Genomic DNA, 20,153 nt, shown 5'->3' with positions numbered 1-20,153 from the left:
TTAGAGATGTTTGACATGAGTTTGTCCGAGATCAACAGTCAGAGCGCGCACATTTTCACTTGAAGATGGTCATGCCATTGCCATGGGTCTTTTTGGCTTGTCAATTTCGAGTTCCAAACTCTCTCTACAACTCTATCACCAGTCTGTCAAAAAGATCCCCTCTAGCTCGAGCTCCTTTGGAAAATTAAATGAGCCATGGAGGGTAATTGGAACAGTTCAAAGAAAACAAAAGAAATATATACTAATCACTTCAAGCTGATCGAATGCTGCAATGCAATAAACGAAAACATTTACATGATCAACATGAATGAAACTATCTAATCAACCATAAGGTAACTTGTTGATTTGATCTACACTAGTATTAATTAATGGAGATATCGTGTCTGAAATCAAACTGAGAGAGCTCTTCTACGGGATTGGCCATGTCTGCCAAGATGCTAAGCTGCAAATTTAAAACTTATTAGATCATCATAATTCAGGAAGCCAAAAAAAAAAGGCAATTAAGAGCAAGCAATATTAGAACAAAATTAAATAAGAAATCATCAAGAAAAAGAAGTGGTACTAGCGATCGAGCTACTTAATTACTACTTACTCCATTATGATGTCTTTCCAGTAGGAGTGATTAGTTGCTTCGTCGTCGTGATCCATAGGATCAGGAGGATTCCCCCAAGCTTCAAAGGTGGTTGAATAAGTAGTATTCGAGATACTGTTGTCCACAGTGGGATTGGCAGCGGAACTTTCGGGAGAGGGTGCAGCTGAGCTGACCAAAAGTGGTAATTGATCATGATCATCTGTTGGAGTTGCATATGACGATGAGCTACGATCTCTGTTGTTGTTGTTGTTGGTACAAATCTTGTTTGAGCCAGTAGTACTAGAGAAGAAGGGTGCATGATCATCATATCCCAATAATTTATCAGACTTCCCGCTGCCGCTGGACGGTACTAGTACCGGGGGGGCACGTGGCGGCTGGCTATGATCAATCTCATGAAGAGCTTTGAGTAGGCTTGAAATGTTTGAATTTAAGTTGGACGGCTGAGCACTAGCATGAGTGGGATTTTGTGGAACAAAACCAATTGGGGCGCCGCCGTTGCTAAAACCTTGGAGATGAGGAGAATAATTATTATGATTAATATTGACTCTTGAATATTCATGATCAATATGATCATGAACTGATGATGATGAATACGAGGGCAAAAGATGATTAAAAGTTGCTTCGACATTTGGAGTGTTAGTGCTGCTTAGGAATTGTTGTACTAGTATGTTTCGCAGGACTTGGATTTTGGCGTCGAAGTAGTGGAGCCTCATGAGATCAGCATTATTATTAATGCCCCATGGATTCATATTCATTATCAAATTATTATTAGCCAAGCTGCCGCATGTGCCAGAAAAAGAAGAAGAAGCAAGCAACTGCGGTGCCAAACTGGAGAGAATATGATTGATCATGAGATAGTACAGATGATGAATATTATTATCACTATTATTAGCTGTGATTGGCCTGTGGGTAACAGGATCGATGCCCATTTGGAGCAACTTTTTCTTCAAATGGGTATTCCAAAAGTTCTTGATTTCGTTATCCGTCCTTCCTGGAAGATTATTAGCTATGGCCGACCATCTGCGTTTTGAATTAATCATAAATTCGTATGTACGTACATGAATTAGTTAAACCTTTATATATAGATAGAGAGATGAAAATAAGAAGCAGAAGAAGTTTATATAGATCTAGAGAGACTAGCTATATAAACGTACTTGTTTCCAACAAGAGCATGGAGGTTGATGATGGTTTGCTCTTCTTCCTGGGAGAAGTTTCCCCTCTTGATATTAGGCCTGAGATAGTTGGTCCATCTGAGCCTGCAACTCTTTCCGCATCTGTTCAAGCCTGCAAGCTTGGGCAGAGCTCTCCAACTCCCATGCCCATATCTTTTTATGTATTCCACCAGCTTTTCATCCTCCTCTGGTGTCCATGGCCCTTTCTTTACTAAGCTGCTCTTTTCATCACACCAACCTGATGCTGATCTCCCCATCATTGATCAAATAAGATCAACTACTTTTACTTCTGCACCAAAATAAAAAAAGTTAGGAAACTAATTAAAGGAATAATATGAAAGTATATATAGTTCAATTAGCCCAGCAAGCTAGCTAGCTAGATCATAAACAAATATATACGAGTTAAGTAGCGAAAACAAGATGTCGATCGATACAAATATATGTTATAATATTCAAACCTTGGAGTAGATGTCTAATTAGCAGCTTGGTGATTAATATTATAACATGTACACGGAGTATATATAGAGTAGTGTGTGACTGTGTCTCTGTGGATGGATGCATGCATGCATGATGATGTCTTGAAATAACTAAGCTCTCTCAATCTTGATTATTGGGAAAGGGGAAGAAAAAAATGCAGAAAACAGAGCTTGACATTGGATCCCTTCCGTTTTCTTCATGAATCGATCATATAATGGGAATAGCATTTTTTGCTACTGGACGCACGCTTTATATTTTTCAACAATAATTTCCATATTGACATTATTCTACTGAATTGATTCAAAAGTCAAAAGTAAGTAAAACTTATATTCAAGCAAGTAACGTTTTGTAATAAGTAAGGTATTGCACAAAAAAATGGTGGGCCGTTTAATTCAACTATCCGCTGCCTTTTTCAGAGCAACCATTACCTTTGTTTGACACACCCATGACGACTGTCCTTGTTGTCAATGTCATAGACTCATAGCATGCATGCTTGCAGATGCTATGAATTGTAACTACTTAAGCTAAAGAAGAAGATCAGATCCATCGAGAGAAAGGACTTGTACAGGTGGCGGTGAGTAAGAGGCTAGCTAGAATTCATACCTCAACTTCTTGGAGGCCTAAGACTGGCCAAAGAAAACCAAGTAGAAAGGATTTGTTGGAATAAATATAATAATAAACAATAAACAATAAAAGAAGAAGAAGACGGAGAAGGGCCGGCTTTTTTTTCTCACTGATGTTAATTCTGAAGTAACGGTAAGAATGTTCCGTAACGCCATGGCCTACTAGGTAGCAAAGGTTAAAAGCAAATCCGGAGCAATGCATCATGCATGCAGTAACATTTAAACATTTTGGGAGGTATGAAAATTCGTCCCGGCAAGGTAAAGCCTCGTCTTGGCATAAGTAAGTATAATATTGACATTAGTGAATGCTTATTGAATGAATCTTGTCTTGTCTTGTCTTGTGGATATACTGTGAGTGTGAGGACGGAGTAAAACAAAACAGATTTTGCTCAAAATATCAAGTTTGCGAATGGGAATAAATAAAGCATGCTTTAGTCAGCTTCATTGACACAAGTAGATATGTTATCATGAGTTATGTTGGTCAGATCTATACTAGTTTCCTTCTTTTGAAATACAATAAAGCTTTCATCATTATCCACTTCCACTTTCCAATTTCCAAACCATGCCATTTTGCTCAGTCAATCCATATTTATCTTAACACTTCCAATTGGAAATGTAATATTCCTTTCCTACCTTGAAAATGAAAAACAACACCATCCAAGACAATAATCGCCCATAGGATTTAAAAAAAACTTACTTGTAACGGGAATATCATTATTTTGTTATTCTCAACCAATAATACAATGACACGTGAAAAAACTATCATATATGGAATGGCAAAAGAATTTGCTTTTGACAGTTTGGATGCTTGCAAATTGCAATAGCCCATAGATGACGTACGCTTGCGTTGCCGTTATACATACCAATCAACTCGCCTTTATTATATATAAGTGCAGAATATTGAGGGATCTTAAATACCAAAACTCACAGAATGTTGTTGTTGTGGCATATTCGTATTCGATGGACAGCTGAACGTCCATGTTGTGACATGAGGTCATGACGACGGGACGGCCTTTCTGCTGTATAAACCAAGCATCCCTTGCTGCTTTATAAAGCATCTTCTTAACTTGGTCTTTGGGGCCGATCGAATACAATGCAATGCAGAGAGAGAGAGAGAGAGAGAGAGAGAGAGAGAGAGAGTCATCTCTGTCCTTACTCCGTTAAATATATTATGAGTCCTTGTTGGTCTCCGAGACTGAGAGCATTGTCTCTGATATACATATCTTTTTATTAACACAGGACAGTATACCCCAAGGAAAACATAAAATATTTATGTTTATGCTGAAATGGAATATAAAGAGAATTATGATACTGAACTGATCCTCGCAAACAAAATATAATAATAATAATAAACGTTGAAATAAAAGAAAAAGTAGACAAGCAGTGGAGTGGTAAGCTATGCAAAGCCAGCTATTGTGAATACTGCTGTCTGTTTTGTTGTTTAGTTGAGCACATATTAGATATGTTCGATGAAACACATTACATGCCCGCCGGCTGTACATTAAAAAATATAGTTATCTTTGTTTTGGGGTAGAGAGAGAGAGAGAGAGAGTAGCCTTGTATATACATATATAGCAGGTTTAGGGATCTTGTGATGTGAATATTGACACATATTCTGTGATAAGAGACCTTGTCGTTTTTACCTTGTAATTTATCACACGTGGCACACAGTCACACACACATATAAAGAAACCATCACCAAGCAAGCAGAACAATTAATATATATCAGAGAAAATTAAGAGAGAAATTAAGCAAGCTGGCTAGGTACCTAGACTAGAGATCATCTTCTTCATCATCATCAAATGGCGATTGGGCAAGTTTTGCATGAGTTGGAAGTGAACGTGTCTGCAAGCGAAGCATGGGATCTCTACGGCTCACTTGAACTGGCAAAATTCGTGGAACAAGCACTTCCAAATATGATTGACAAAGTTGAACTCATACAAGGTGATGGAGGGGTTGGCACTATTCTCAAAGTAACATTTGCATCTGGTAATAATTCCTTGCTTTTTTTTTTTTTTTATGACAAGGCAGGCGGCAATTAATACATGCAAAACTTGTTTGCTGAATTAATAATGCATTTTAAATTGCTTTGATTGGAGTACTGGGCAGGGTCTGGTGTGCATAAGGAAAAGTTCACAAAAGTGGATCATGAAAAGCGGGTCAAGGAAGTAGAGGTGATTGAAGGTGGACTTCTGGAGTTTGGATTGAGCCTTTACAGAGTTCGCTTCGAAATCATTGACAAAGTAGAAGCTGATTATTCCTCCTGCTGCTGCATCATCAAAACCACAATTGAGTTTGATGTCAAGGAAGACGCTGCTCCCAACACCTCCTCCCTTGTGTCTATCGACCCCTTCAAAATCATTGCGGAGGTCGCAAAGACCCATCTCCTCAACAAACAATCTCGACCTCTACCCAGGCCCACTTAGCTTTTTATTATCCTATCTCATTTAACTCTATCCATTTGCCCTTTCAAATAAAATTAATGCATCTTTTACGTATAATTCAACTTTTTAGTTTTCAACTTTTGTATTATTCATGTCATAACTCGCCTGCAAGTGCAACAATAAAAATTCGCAATTGACCAATAATTTGTAAACAAGCCGACAAGGCAGCCCAATGACATGACAACAGGCCCAGAAGACGGCACAATAACGTGAAATCAGACCGCGAAGAAGGAACACTAACGTGAAATCATGCCCATAAGACGATCAAGAAGTCGACCCAATAGCGTGAAATGAGACCCAGAGGTCGGCCCAGTAACTTTAAATCAGGCCCAAAAGTTGTCCGAAACAGATTTAGAAAGAAAACTATTGGGCATAGGGGTGGACACAATTGTGGGTCAACCGATCATACTGAGTTGGATTGGGTTGGTTTAAAAATGAACGGGTTTTAGGTTCTAAAAATGATAAACCATTATGTACGTGTTGGAATTAAAACTTAAAAGTAGACTTAAGTTTGAATTACCTGACTCAACCATCCAACCCAATTACAAAAGGTTTAGTTTGAGTTAGGTTGGCTTAATAATGAACGGGGTCTTAAGTCCAAAAAATCATAAACAGCTATATATCGAGTTGGGTTATGAGTTGGGAATAAAACCAACCCAATCCAACCCATGTCCACCCCTAATTGGGCTTTCGAGCAAATTAATAAAGGGACTTAAGAACATAAGTAATTAATGAAGAGATAATTAGATTACAAAATCTTAATTTCATTGTCTGAAAATTACAAGACATGACGTCATGCATAGCAGGATGACGAGGGGTCATGTCAATGGAGACAAAAAAGATAAACAAAGAGGGAAAAAATTACATGGATGAAGCATTGCTATAAGGATTATTTTCCGCATCAATCCAGCTGCATGAATGCACGGGGGCCGGTGAGCTGCTGTAAAACTGGAAAACTGATTTTGATTTTAAGTTGTTGTTATATATTTATGACGAGTACATTTGGGTTAACTTACAGTTACAGGGCGGTCCAGCAGTTGTTGGTGCGTGGGTTCCACACGGAGGGGAGCATGAACTTCATACCCTTCTCTCCAATGGCATTGTAGGATCCACCCGAAGCGGGGTCCAGCTCAACCTTTCCTGTCTGGCCAGGGACTGCGCCACTTCCGAAGATGTTATCGCAGGCGGTGCCGGCCTCGATGGGGTCGTCCTTGGGTCCGGGTTTGAAGAATCCGGTATTGAAGGGGTTGGTGACTGCAGCAGCCAAGCCGGAGGCGAAGTTGATGAGCATGGCATCAATGCCGGCGTTTCCGTTGGGGGGCTTCACGGTGACCTGGTTTGAAACGCCGTAGTCGAGCCTGTTGAAGGGCCAGCCACAAGCTCCGGGGCACTCGATTTCGGGGTTGCCGACGATGAGATAGGGTTTGTTATCAACCAAGCCGTGCTCGTAACATTTGCCTCTGCACAGCCCTTGCACCGTCACTTGGCTCCCCGTGAAGAGTACGACAAGAGTGTTGGGCTTCCCGGAGTCGGCGTTCTTGAACAGAGAGTTGATGAAGTCAATGGTCAACACCTTCCCCACTGTGTACTTGTCGTCACTCTGCTGAGTGCCCACTTTGATCCGGAGTCTTGGTGGGGCAGCGGTGGGGCCCAGGCCGGGCTTATTGGTGAATAGTTGGTAGGCCTCGACAATGTCCCACCACCTGTGCACGGCGGCTATGTGGTCGTTCTCGGTGTTCTCGAGGGACCTCAGGAAACTCCGGACGACGTTCTTTTGTTCGGCCGTGAACTGACCGTAAAATAGGATGGAGAGATTGAGGTCCCCGGTGAGCAGAGGCCCTCCGTGGTATAGGATGCCTTTCCCAGCTTCAGGAACAGGAACGCCGCCACCCACAGGTGCACCACCAGCTGGAATAGGATTAGTAGGAATCACAGGATTAGGATTAGGATTAGGGTTAGGAGGAATCACAGGATTAGGTTTAGGATGAATCACAGGATTAGGATTAGGTTTAGGAATTCCACCGCCAACTGGATTTGGATTAGGTTTAGGATTAGGAACATTTGGAGCTACACCACCTCCTTTTGGCCCACCACCTCCTTTAGGCCGACTACCTCCTTTTGGCCCAACACCTCCTTTAGGCCCACTACCTCCCTTAGGCCCACTACCTTTTCCACCTTTATGTCCACCACCGCCTCCTTTATGCCCACCACCTTTTTGTGCACGTCCACCTCCGCCACGATGATGTCCTCCTCCTTTGGCCTTATTGGCCAAAACCAAACTAGGCATTGTAATATCCAGGAGGAGTATAAGGCAGAGCGCCAGAGCGGCAAGGCGCTGGCCACTTCCCATCAATGAGGCAGCCATTTTCTTACTTTTCACTCTATTTTCTTGATACGATGAGGAGGAGGATTCTCTATATCCGTTCTTTTATCATTTCTTTTTTGTTTTGTTCAAATTTAAATTTTTTCCTTTTCCTTTTTTTTTTCTTTTTTCTTTTTGATTTCTGCGTCTGACCCTTACCCTATTTATAATTTATATATGGCAGTCGCGCCTAAGAAGATGAGGCGCCCCACAAATCAAGGCCATGCGTATGCATATGCATGCAACTCTCCCTCTCTAATCCTTAATTCTTTATCTTAATTAACGGACACACCACAAGACTAGATCACATGACCTAGTTTTGTACCTGGCAGACAATCAAAGCCTTTCGATTCAAGATCAAGACGCTCTCTATATTTAGTTAGGTTAGGAGAAGACGTAGTCAACTAAAAAATGAATCTTGATTCTTGTATTGAAATTTGAATGATGTTAGCTAGGCTAGTTAATTAGTGAGTTGTGTGAATTCGCATTTATGTTTTTAAAAATGTTAATTCCAATTGCAACCCCAATATTTGAAGACTGGTGGCACTGCTGCTAGCTAGCTTCGATCTTCGGTCTTCATCGGATGGGTTTAGGGTTTAAGGTTTATGTTTGGATTTCGTCGCACCTCGATGGGTTTAGGGTTTAAGGTTTATGTTTGGATTTCGAGTTGGGGTGTTGAGGAGGAGGAGGATTACTAGCTCGTTGTGCTCTGTTCTTGGTGTATGTATGTTACATATATATATATATATATATATATATATATAATTAGATTCCAAAGACAAAAGAATAAAATATAAAAGAACAAACAAACAGGTACAAGTTACAACAACACAACTTCGTTTATTCCATTCCATGCATAAAAATATATAATGAATTAGTGATTTTCTTACACTTAAAACAATGTCATTAATTTATCATACAAACTAGTTTTTGTTTTCCAAGTTTACCCTTATTAAATCTATTAATTTTTTTTAATAACAAGCTAATTTTTTTACAACTTTCTTACCACCTTGTTAAAAAAAATTAAATAAGAAAATAAAAACTAAAGTTTTTATTTTTCCCGAAGAGAACGTGTGTTTTGTTAAAAACAAAATAAAGATGATAACAACATCTTGAAACAAACTTAATTTTTAAAGAAAAAAAATGACGTTTTTCTTTTTTTATTTATTATTATTTAATTTTTAATAATGTGCTAAAGAAGTTGTAACAAAATTTGAATAAATTGAAGAAAATATAAAAGCCAATACATTTTAAAAGGGTAAACTTGGAAAACAAAAACTAACTTGTGTGATGCATTAATGACATTGTTTTAAGTGTAAGGAAAATGACACTTGTCATGAGGAGAAGGGAGAAGGTCCAAAAGAGAAGGTTAGAGAGAAGGTTGCTAGCATTCCTCAAAATTAAAATAGATGGTAATGTAAAAGTAATTATATGTTGGTATTTATGCCATGGTTAAACACAAGAAATAGGGTAGGTAGGTATACCAATAACAATACAATGGATTGCTAATTAATTAATTAATACTTTTGCGGCTCATCTCTCTCAGTCTGTCTGTCTGTCGATCCAAATTCCATGCCCTCTAATATAAACAAACAAACAAATCAAACACACTCATACCCTGTACACTCCGTTGTCAGGTTTCTCCTGCTTTGGGTAGTCGATATAAGGCAATGCGTTTCTTTACATTTCCCCCATTTTGAGACCTTCCTGTCTTCCTTCTTCCGAAGCCTTGCAAACACAGACTTAAGCCCATTCCTCATCAAATTCAGCGTCCCTGTAACAAGCTCTCTGCAACATCAAATATCAATTGTTAAATTACCATAAGTGTGTCTAATCTATAATGACCCGCAGAACAGAATCTCATGATCCCATAATCAAATTGTCCAGAAAATAATATGGAATATCAGAATCAACCAAAAATGAAGGGTCTTGTACTTACAATGGTGAACAAGGAGATCGGCCACCATTTACATAGTAAACAAACAGATACGAATCATAATGCTGACCATTGATCAAGTAAAAGCCTTGCAACCTTCTTACACACATGAATGACATTTTCTTGTACAAATGGATTGCCGCATTATTGTAAGAAATGACATGCAAGTAAATTCCTCGGCAGGTTGGAATACTTGAGGCATATTTTATGACCTCACGAATAAGTGCTGAAGCTGCAAGTCCAAGGAGAAACAAATTATATATATGGTCAATACAGTGAAACAAAGTCTTAGAATTCATATCAAACAAGAGACAAACTCTTACCTATGCCAAGATTTCTGAAAGATTCTACAACTCCCAGGGTCAGAATGTAGATTAATGTCTGATCTGATTTTGACGGTTCGTAACTGAGCAGATCCCCTATCTACAGGGCCAATGTTTTGTTCATAAAAAGAGTGAGGGTAACTCAGGAAATTTAACAATAAAAAGAAAATTACAGCAAACTTATACTTTCTTATACTAGCAATATCTTGAATGTCAACCTCCGTTAGTACTCACAAGTTCCATGGCTTCAATTAAAACAGAAAGACCAAATAATAACCACTAACATTTTTTAATCAACCATTTCCTTATTACCAATCTGCTACTGGTAGATACCAAAGACCTAGGATCCAATCCTTTCTCCATTATGGTTTTATGGTTGAGGGAATTAGTGCTGGTTCCTCCCTACAGATGCACACAGGAAGAAAGAATGCTAGAGATATAGAGGACCCACCTCACTTTCTTTGGCAAGAACAATTCGGGCGGTTACAAATCCAATAAGTTCATCACTTTGACCATTTGGACGACTTCGATCAACAGCTGCCCATGACACAATATCATGTCCATTGACTACATTTTGAAAAAACTCAGCCTCATACCTGGAAAGATTGACAAAATCTTTAGTGAGGAAGCTGTGTTATGGTAGCAAAGAACATACCCACGAGAAAGTATCAAATGAGATTACATACCTAATGGGAAATAAATCAGCATGGATTTGCTCTAAGATCTCAAGGTCAGACGGTTGTATAGGCCTGTAGGATATGGTTGGACAACGGGAAAGTTTTGGGTTCACCATTGGGATTGTGCGGTCAATCCCCTGCAAATATTTGATATACTTGGAGAATTTGCACATGAATTTCTCCTTCCATTTATGCCACATCAGCCACAAAAGCCATGCAGTAGTTTCTGTCAACTGTAAGAGAAATGATGGCATACAATAATTTCCATATTGAAAAATCATAAATAAACAAAGCAACACGAAATTCACAAGTTTTGAAAGCCTGATGTGTCTATGAACCCCACAAACTGATGAAGATTAGCATCTTCATTGAGTGACAACAAGATACGTTCAAGTATCCAGTTAGATATGAAATTAAGAAAGTTGAAAATGACTGATATCAACTACTCTCTGTCCTCTACTAATGGCATCTGGGCAGTTGTTTTGAACTTTCAAAAATCATTAGGTTGCTTCAGAATTGAACTTAAGAGGTTATTAGCCTGACCTGGTAATTGCAAGGACATTTTTTCCCAAGATAAAAAAGGCAGAAGGTCCATTACAGATCCGATATGTTTATGCACAGTTACGGGAATACAGGTGAAATAGAGTTTTGTACTTGAAGTATTTACCTCAACCGACGCTTTCCTTGACAATGAATGGGCAAATTAGAGTTTCCGACTCTTCAAACGTGGTCTGCAGAGTCAACTAGAAATGTCATTTTTATTTTACCAATAAATAAAGTCTTGAAGCTAATTCCATCCAAGAAAACAGAGAAGGTGTAGAAGAGATAATACTGGATTGTGGGTATTTCAAGTTCAACAGAATGAACAAGATATATTTAGAATTAAGAACATGACATGATACTAATTAGGTGGGAGAAAAATAGATGGTTCAACACACGTTTTCTGCCCCAACCCATATTATTACTTATGGGTTTGGCTCACAAGCCATGCACGTCTTCTTCCTACAGGTATCAAGTCCAGGGTGATTCGCTTTGCAAATTGTAACACATGCCGAGTTGAAGTTTCTGATGAATTCAAGTCTAACGCATGATTTTGTATGAACTCAAATGTAATTGGCAAATTGGCAAATTGTATAATGGTATAATTGAATTGAATCCATGAATTGGAACAGCTTGTAAAAAGAACAGCGAGAGAGAGAGAGAGAGAGAGCACAACTTACACGCACAAGGCACCAAGAAAAGCTCAATTCTTGCAGTGCATCAAACTTTCCGGATAAGATCAATTGTCATCGCCAACTGAGAGCAAAGTGCAAAGACAGAGAAATTACCAACCAATTGAATTCTAACAAGCACATCTTGATTCCCCATAAAAATAACATTCAATACAAGAAGAATTTGATAGCTTTGAGTGCACACACAAAAAACAGTGTTTTGAATTTGATAGCAAACAGAAACCCAGCTGAGATCTCAGACCGCTTTACCTTGGTGGGTGGGTGAGATGGATAGGAATGGGCAGTTTCAGAATTCCCCTGTAAAACTAAAAGGTTGTTGCCAATCCCATGCCTCTCTCGGAATCGCTTCGTTGGGTTTGGGTTGGGAACTTGGGATACTGGTGATTTGGAATCTTATTATGCTTTCGTGCCACTGACTTCTCTCTCCCTCTTTCTTTCTGAGTAGCCTACTCCCAGGCTCAAGTAAGGTAACATCCAAGACCAAGACTTTGGTGTCTGTGTCTTTCAGGAACCAATAAAAATAAAAGGACATATTGCTAGTTTCTTTATTCTTTTCTTGGGCTAAATATGATGATTCATGTTGTTACCATTCTTGAGTTTCTTGGGCTGAAGCTTGGAATGGGCTACTCTAGTTCTGTTCGAGACGCGTCCAAACGCGCCTTAAGGTTTTCCTTTTCATTTGTTGTCTCCTGTCCTGGGTGGATTGTTTCTCCATCCACCACGCAAGAAAGATGGAAAGAAAATAAAACAAAGGCAGCATCTTATTCTTTGTTAAAGCAAGTGTCCTGCTACGCAATTTGCAAAGGCAAGTTGTATTGTACGGTCTATTATTATCATTAGGCAAACCAATTATTTTTTATTATTTTCTAAAAATCTTGATCAACTACTTTTTACTTTCTTTGGATGATATAAAAAATCATGATACTGTGTACAGATGAGTAGAGATGCAAAGAATATCGAAACTTTGATAAATAAATAATTACATGTGTTTTCTGTACGTCCCTTACAGAGCTTAGAGAGGGAGGGTTGCAGATTCCACATATACTACTAACTGTGCATATTTACATACGAGGATGATGGCCCCCACATCAAGAGCCCTAGAGAGGTGAGTCATTTGGTAACATAATTAGACCAAAAGCTCAAGCTCAAGTCGAAGTTGAAGTTGAAGTTGAAGTTGTAGGAAGGAAACACCACCAACGACTTAGAAGATCATTACTTTGAGAGCATCAAGAAATCACTGCTCAAGCGACCACAACTATAATGACAATGATCAGGATGATTGCCAAAAATCACCAACAGCAAACAGGTCTGCATGCACAAATAATGATTACACCATCAATTCCTTCTTCAGGGAAAGGAAAGAAAAATTAAGAGTTATATATCTCAAATAAAAAACTTTCGTTAAATCACTAGTCTGTCAGTCATGTCACAGATGAATCAATCCAATCCAGCTAAACTTAAGGTGAAATTGTGTTCCTGATAAAATGGGAGACAGTTTGAAGAAACCCATGTGTTGAAGGAAAAATTACCAGAGATGAATTAGATCTTTGGATCTTAGATGCTTTCACAAGTTGGGAGGTGCCTTGCACAGTTGCGGTATGAGAGTTCTCAATGTTAGAGCCAATATCATCTGAAAATAACACATGTACAGCATCATTCAAAGTACGGCACACAAAATCCAAATGACTCAACGTATACCAATTCAATTTTTGAATAACAACTAACAGACATTGGACTAACCGATTATAGCTCCTTGATCATGGACCAGGACAGCTAGATCTTTGAAAATCTCATTAACCTCACTGATCTGTTGTTGAATTTCTTGGATCCCTTGCTCCCTTTCTTCAATAATAGCTTCATTGAATGCGATCTCATTGTCCGCCAGTAAAACCTCTTGTCTGCATACAACAGATTCAATCTTATAACTTAAATCAATGAAGCTAAATTGCATCATGCAAGGCACTCAACCTCAAAGGCAATAATTAATTTGAGAGGCATGTCCCAATTACTCAAAAACCTTCCTTAGTTAGATTTAGGTTGACTAAGCCAATACAGACTGAGAAAACCACTACACAAAGTTTAGTGGTGGGCCTGGAGGCAAATTCTGTGACACCCGAACACCACCCCCCCAACCCCCCCGGGCATGCCATAACAAGAAGCTGCAAACACATTCTCAATAGTTACTGCAAAGAGCTGCCAATTTATGGATGTATATTTGTTTGCCCACCTTCTTGATTCTAGCATAAGAGCTTGCTGTTTGGAACTCGTAGTTGAACTCATCTCCTGCTCATGGGCAAGATAACTGCACAATATGATGAAAGGCATATATGAGTAAAAGGTTTAAATAAAAGAGAGATAATTAGCGCCTATACATATTATCACAATCTCTGGGAGACTACTGGCATTTGCAATTATAGTTTAATCATTAAGAACAATTATGTCAACTTAGACACAAGTTTACATTTTACAGAAAATTTAATGCTTCTGTAAAGTGTGTCCTGTGTTCCTTTTGGTATCAACTAATTTACCTGGATGGCAGAACGTCTTTGGGAACAAAAGGAGCAAATGTTGTTTCCCTTTCAGCTGCAAGCCTCTGAGCCTTCTGAAATTCTTTAAGAACCGCCTGGAAATCCTTTGCAAGCTTAGCATCAGCAATCTTCTTGACAACCTGCATTTCGAAAGTGTCCCTGAAAAGGTGAGAACCCCCAACTCCACTGACCACAAGAGGAAACATACACTGGATATATACATATGATAACCCATGGCTAATTGATTCAGAAATGATAAAGGAATCACAACCATATGAAGCCAATAAAAATATATAGAGCGGAAGAATAGAACCAGATCACCACACACACTACACTGAGAGTAGTTAATTTTCCCTTTTTCTTTTCTTGTTTCGATTCAGGGGGTGGAAATGTCTCAGAATGCCCCATACACAAAGTTAGGAGTAGTGAAAATATTGAACTCCTATATAATTTAGAGAAGTACACTTGCATATGCACTTACACTAACTTGGGCATGCTGATCATTTTCACTGGCTTGCTTAAGTTTGGCTGAAGTATCTTTCACCAACTCCCCAATATGTGCCCGTGACTCATGCCTGCCAGTAAAAAGTAGTCAAGTTTCCATGTCGCAACCAAACAATCCGCATTTGCCAAAATATATAATATGCATTAGCTGGAACAGCGCAAACCAGACAACAAATTTCAATAGGCGGACTTTCTCTCAAATATATGTTATTTCCCAAATATATAAAAACCCACCGACAATGTAGAAAACAGACAATTCGAGCACTTATAGCTCAATGTACAATCAATCAGTTAAGGCGCCAAAGGCTGAAATAGAACAAAATAAACAGGGAAAAGGAACTAGAAGTCGAATTAATCATTCATAATATAAAATAAAAAGAGAGAGAGAGAGGGAAAGAAGAGAAAAGCTCACAGCTTGTCACGGAGTTGAAGGGTGTCTCTAGGGGTGCCGAGGGAATTGACTAGGCGGAAAAAGGAGGAGACGGCGGTATTGATTTGGAAAATCCCAGCAGACACAGCCTGAGAAGGCTCGTAAAGATTTTGACTTTGATCTTGATCTTGATATTGATATGCTGCTCGTTGTCTTTGCTTCTGAATTGAATTCGAGTAAATGGGTTGTCGTTGTTGCTGCGGAGTAGCAGCCTCAAGATCTTGGAAACTCATTCTTTCTTTCTCTTTGTTCCTTGTGTTGTGCGGATTGATTGATGAAGAAGGAAGACTGTTTCTGCTAGTGTTCCTTCCTTGGGTTGCTTGGCTTATGGTGTTTGGTGGGTGAAGACAACAAAGACAAGAGGGAAGTTTCGTTGGTTGAAACGTTCCTTGAAAGTGTCTCCTCCTCCACGAATCACAATTCAATTTCACCTGTACTTCAAACTTGAAACTAGAAAGGTCAAACTATGCTTTCCCTTCCCGTCCCAAACCAACCCAAGTTGCTAACGTCCATCCATATGACAATCACACAATCACAACTGTCGTACTGCCGTTGAAGGCTTTGCTAGTTAGTGGGCTTGTCATGGATAATAAGCCCAATTTATAATATTGGATTGGGCCTAGTTTTCAGCCCATTCAATGCATTTGACATCGGCAGTTGTCTCTGATCCCAAATAACCGCCTTCCCTCTGCTCTCCTTCTCTGTTTCTTTCTTCTTCCTTGTTGAGACAGATTTGTTCTTTGCACAGTGCACATCATACCCAAACAGGCCTTGTATTTGATGGAGGTCAGTTCTCCACTCACTCTAATTCGTTCGTTTATCAATTTATTTTGTTCTATTTTAATAACTATCCTTCTGAATTCTGATCCAAATTTGTTTATCTGCTTGCTTAAATATCGTTACCAAATCAGAAGTGGTTTTGAATATTTGATCCCCCCCCATTCTCTTCTTTGATGTTTATTGTGCCTTCTTCTACATGTTTTTTTTTTGGGTACTAAAGTTTCTTTTTAGTTTGAGTGTTTTTGGAAAACAATTTGGTCATTATTTCTTGACTGCATTTCCATGGTAATATGTATTCTCTGAGTCTGAGTTGGTTTTGTTCCCAATGGCAGATAAGGACAGTGAAAGTTAACAATGTCTCCCTGGGTGCAACGGAGAATGATTTAAAGGAATTCTTTTGCTTCTCTGGTGAAATCGAATACATTGAAATACAAGGGTTGGTTTTCTTTTCTTTCTCGTTTCGGGTTACTAATTAATTGAAGAGGATGGTGAAAGTTAATTTTGTTTTATTCAAGGGACAACGAGAGGTCTCAGATTGCATATGTTACCTTCAAGAACCCCAAAGGGGCAGAAACTTCAGTGCTTCTTTCGGTGGGTTCACTTCTCACTGTTCTTGGCCTCTTTCCCTTATATTATAATAATTTCTGAGTTTCGCTGTGATCTCATTTGATATGCTTGTGTGTTTCAGGGAGCAACTATAGTTGATCAGTCCGTTACCATAGACCTGGCTCCAGATTACAAGCTTCCAGCTGCTGCAGATTCAGCACTTCCAACTGTAATATTATTTTCTAAGGGCCACCTTTTCTTTTAACGATACATATTATACGATAGTTTAGTTTGTTTCTGACAATGTTCAATCTCCTCAGGCAACAGATAATGTAAGTTCTGGTGGTGCTGCCCAAAACGCAGAGGATGTTGTGAGCAGCATGCTAGCCAAAGGCTTTGTTTTGGGAAAAGATGCAATCAACAAGGCGAAGGCCTTTGATGAGAAACACCAGCTTACTTCAACTGCAACGGCCACAGTAACTTCTTTGGACCAAAAGATTGGTTTCACTGAGAAAATTAGTGCTGGCACAAGCATGGTAAATGATAAGGTGAGGGAAATGGATGAAAAGTTTCAGGTTTCTGAGAAGACCAAGAATGCGTTTTCAGCTGCAGAGCAGACGGTGAGCAGTGCTGGATCTGCAATCATGAAAAACCGTTACATACTAACTGGGACGTCGTGGGTAACCGATGCGTATAACAGGGCAGCCAAGGCAGCAGGTGAAGTAGGGCAGAAGACCATGGATAAGGTTTCAGCAGAGGAAGAGGGTGGAAAGAAAGTGGAAGGCAGTAGTACTACTCAGATCACTCAAGTAGATTCTCCCAAGGATGCTACCCACTAAACTAATGACTCATCTCATGCGTCATGAGTGATGAGCAGCAAGCAATCTTCCAACATCCAACGAGTCTTCATCTTCTGAGTTGCTACAAGATCATCACCTTCTACAAGATTAGTATAAGTTGTACTACTTTGCTTTCCTGTTTGTTTATAATATATAGGAGGAATTAATTGCTGCTGGATGTTTATTTTCATGAATGAATGATTTCTGTCACTCAAATGACTTGTGTATGCGTCCCTGCTGTCTGTCGCTGGGATTCTTGAACAAAAGTAGAGTTATTTGTGCTTTCGTATCAAGTTATTTTGTCAAGGCAATTTGTTCTTTAGGTAATTTAACTCGCATTCATTTTGGAATTTGATATCTCTAGTGCTAGTACGACTGAATTTATCATAAGTCAAGTTATTCTACGCTAAAAAAAGAAAAACTCAATATGCTGATGCGGTGTATTCTCAGCCGTCAGATCTTTTCAAGGACATTAACGGCTAAGATGAATTACTAAGGAATATCCCCAAACATAAATCGCTCCAAACAAACAATTTAGTTGAGCTTGCGGTTGAAAAATCGGAACCAACCAACGCGACCAAGTCTCAATTCTCAAACCCTAAACCTACCCTTCCCTACCCCCCATCACTCTACCATGGCCATGGCCTCGTTCGACGCATTCTTCTTCATTCTTCGTCTTCTGCATCAGCACAATCCCAAACTTTAACCCTAATCCGAATGTGTTTCTGCACATTCTTCTTCGCACCTGGATCTAGGGTTTCCATTTCGGCTCCGAAGATCCCCAGCCTTGTACGTCCTCTTAGATCGGATCGCCGGGGAAATTTTTGCTCGGTCCCGCGCTCCGAGATCTTGATTCGTCTCGTATTAGGTTTTCAGCTCCGACGAGGCTCTTACGAGTCGGCAGGTTGCCCCTACATATTTCTTCCCAAATTTCTTGCATTTATTTGAGTGATCTTTGAATCCAGTTTTGAGATCTAGTTGCATTTCATGTTAATGATCTTTCTATTTACGCTGGATGTTTTGGATTTTTATTTTATATTTTCTGGGAATTGCATTTGGGATGCAAATCATAATTCCAAGACAATTCGTTGACGGAATTTGAAGATAGTTGTTGCCTGAGTCTAAGAAGCACGCCATTTGGATGTTGTTGTTGAACATTTTCTGTTGAAATTGAAAATTAAGGCAATGTAGGTTTGTCTATTAGGAGCTGAATTGCTTTCTATGTATGCCTATCTTTATGGCAACAGCTTAGAAACTGAAATTTCAGGTTGATACTTTACCATTTGGTTAGAAACTTAAACTCAGACACATTAATTACTGAGTCTTGGATACCAGCAATGAAAATCAGATGCACCAAATTTCTTGTGTGTATCGATCAGGTCTTGTTACTTTAATTCCCTGTAGTTTTTAAGCTGCTATCAATTTGAGTAAAGCACACAAAGTATACCTGGAGTTTCCAGTATGGGTTGGGCAGAAAAAAAGGTCAAAAGCTCGCCTTTGGGGCTAGTTTTTCTCAAATTACATTAGCCACTTTTGATGCTATAGAAAGAAACCTTGGGAACCTATATATATGCTGGAAGTTTGTGGTATAAAACTTCATTATTTATAGGGTTTGCTGACTTTGAGTTTTTTATTTTTGGTATTCATTGTTTATTGTTCTTTTTCCTTCCTGATGGATTGTATATTTTTCCTTGTCACATAATTTTGTCGTGCTTCTGTATTTGTATTATTTTTTAAATGCTACATCTTCACAGCATACAGTAAATTACACACATGTAGAGATACACCGACCGAAACATGTAGAAACCTCATTTCTCCAATAACAGTTAGTAGGTTGGATATGATTTTAGTGAAAATAGAGTTCTGTTGAGGGAAGTTCATTGCTTGTTTTTCTTTAGATGGAAGTGACTATAAAAAGTAAAAAGGTATTTCAATGTTTAAACAGGATTATTGCAAATGTATAGTTTCTGTTTTTCTAATCTCTTTTCGTTTTCTCATATGAGAAGTCGATAAGTATGGGTAGCTACACAGAATAAAAGGTTTGAGCTACTCTGATGGTGAGTTTGGCAACCTCAAACCCTCAAAATACAAGGTTTGTTTAATCTTTTGCATCCTGATAGTGGACATAATTGATGTGTTTCGTTTAATTGTGTAAATGTTTCAGTGTTGTATTTGCTTCTTTTTCCTTGAATCTCGCTCCCCTTCTATTGGGGAACCAAGTCCATCACCGGCCAGAAAAGACAAATAACTAAACATACTAATCAATGTTCTGCAATGATCGATCACCCCGGCTGTTTCTGTTCGATCCTTTTTTAATTGATTTACTGTTTAATTTCTTTGATTTAAAAGCCTATTGGATTGTGGTGTATCTTGTTTTAGTTTCTCTGGGAGTTTTCGATATTTCAATTGTTAATGGGTCCTCATTTAGGACAATCCTCTTTTACACCGCTTTTTTAACTACAATTTTACAAGAAGTATGTATTTTTTTTTTTTTTTCTTTTTTTATTTAAAGTCGGATAAAACTGGACAAAATATCCAAACGATTGTAATGGGCGAAAAGTTGTGCCAATAAGATGAAAACGGGCCCAGAAGTGCACCTGATAACGTCAAAACGGCCACGCATACAGCCCAATTGAGCGAAAGCCGGCCTAGGATGCGGCCTGATAACAGGAGAGTAGACCCAGAAGT

At 38.9% G+C, this 20,153-nt stretch overlaps 6 protein-coding genes and 1 long non-coding RNA gene across 10 annotated transcripts; 3 read left to right on the top strand and 4 right to left on the bottom strand.

Moving 5' to 3' along the window:
• Positions 1-237: 237 nt before the first annotated feature.
• Positions 238-2,541, bottom strand: LOC103333740 (uncharacterized). 2 transcript variants are annotated; one of them, XM_089052754.1, is made up of 3 exons: positions 2,223-2,541; positions 1,747-2,053; positions 238-1,612 (listed from the first exon to the last, which is right to left on the bottom strand). In XM_089052754.1, the coding sequence occupies exons 2-3, from the start codon at positions 2,022-2,024 to the stop codon at positions 589-591; spliced, it is 1,302 nt and encodes a 433-aa protein (XP_088908880.1). In that variant the 5' UTR covers positions 2,025-2,053; positions 2,223-2,541; the 3' UTR covers positions 238-588. The 2 variants fall into 2 exon arrangements, with proteins under 2 accessions (XP_088908880.1, XP_008234856.2); XM_008236634.2 differs by lacking the exon at positions 2,223-2,541 and having other exon boundaries at positions 1,747-2,205.
• A 2,052-nt stretch (positions 2,542-4,593) lies between these two features.
• Positions 4,594-5,377, top strand: LOC103333486 (norbelladine synthase-like). Its single transcript, XM_008236330.3, has 2 exons — positions 4,594-4,853; positions 4,974-5,377. The coding sequence occupies exons 1-2, from the start codon at positions 4,667-4,669 to the stop codon at positions 5,288-5,290; spliced, it is 504 nt and encodes a 167-aa protein (XP_008234552.1). The 5' UTR covers positions 4,594-4,666; the 3' UTR covers positions 5,291-5,377.
• Positions 5,378-6,181: 804 nt separating this feature from the next.
• Positions 6,182-7,804, bottom strand: LOC103333487 (protein EXORDIUM-like 4). The gene has a single exon (XM_008236331.3). It carries the CDS (start codon positions 7,671-7,673, stop codon positions 6,327-6,329), a length of 1,347 nt encoding a protein of 448 aa, XP_008234553.2. The 5' UTR covers positions 7,674-7,804; the 3' UTR covers positions 6,182-6,326.
• Positions 7,805-9,088: 1,284 nt separating this feature from the next.
• On the bottom strand, positions 9,089-12,328 carry LOC103333488 (Acyl-CoA N-acyltransferases (NAT) superfamily protein). Of its 3 annotated transcripts, none has more exons than XM_008236332.3 (8): positions 12,088-12,328; positions 11,827-11,902; positions 11,274-11,337; positions 10,616-10,839; positions 10,381-10,525; positions 9,930-10,029; positions 9,610-9,838; positions 9,089-9,458 (listed from the first exon to the last, which is right to left on the bottom strand). In XM_008236332.3, exons 4-8 carry the CDS (start codon positions 10,804-10,806, stop codon positions 9,272-9,274), a joined length of 852 nt encoding a protein of 283 aa, XP_008234554.1. In that variant the 5' UTR covers positions 10,807-10,839; positions 11,274-11,337; positions 11,827-11,902; positions 12,088-12,328; the 3' UTR covers positions 9,089-9,271. The 3 variants fall into 3 exon arrangements, with proteins under 3 accessions (XP_008234554.1, XP_088908878.1, XP_088908879.1); XM_089052752.1 differs by having other exon boundaries at positions 10,616-10,832; XM_089052753.1 differs by lacking the exon at positions 11,274-11,337.
• A 605-nt stretch (positions 12,329-12,933) lies between these two features.
• Positions 12,934-15,717, bottom strand: SYP21 (syntaxin of plants 21). Its single transcript, XM_008236333.3, is given in 8 exon segments — positions 12,934-13,118; positions 13,120-13,146; positions 13,368-13,468; positions 13,579-13,736; positions 14,066-14,140; positions 14,367-14,506; positions 14,848-14,941; positions 15,283-15,717. Coding segments are annotated over 8 exon segments (885 nt in total). The 5' UTR covers positions 15,534-15,717; the 3' UTR covers positions 12,934-13,079.
• Positions 15,718-15,944: 227 nt separating this feature from the next.
• BPA1 (binding partner of acd11 1) lies at positions 15,945-17,681 on the top strand. Its single transcript, XM_008236334.3, has 5 exons — positions 15,945-16,086; positions 16,413-16,516; positions 16,596-16,671; positions 16,769-16,855; positions 16,947-17,681. The coding sequence occupies exons 1-5, from the start codon at positions 16,081-16,083 to the stop codon at positions 17,463-17,465; spliced, it is 792 nt and encodes a 263-aa protein (XP_008234556.1). The 5' UTR covers positions 15,945-16,080; the 3' UTR covers positions 17,466-17,681.
• Positions 17,682-18,227: 546 nt separating this feature from the next.
• On the top strand, positions 18,228-19,648 carry LOC148917549 (uncharacterized). The gene is made up of 2 exons (XR_016127113.1): positions 18,228-18,369; positions 19,472-19,648. It is a non-coding gene; the product is annotated as an uncharacterized LOC148917549 (long non-coding RNA).
• The last annotated feature ends 505 nt before the right edge of the window (positions 19,649-20,153 follow it).

The sequence above is a fragment of the Prunus mume genome, linkage group LG5 (genome assembly GCF_029339155.1).
Source record: "Prunus mume cultivar Tortuosa linkage group LG5, ASM2933915v1, whole genome shotgun sequence".
Lineage (NCBI taxonomy): Eukaryota > Viridiplantae > Streptophyta > Magnoliopsida > Rosales > Rosaceae > Prunus > Prunus mume.
This window is presented reverse-complemented; position numbering and strand designations above follow the sequence as displayed.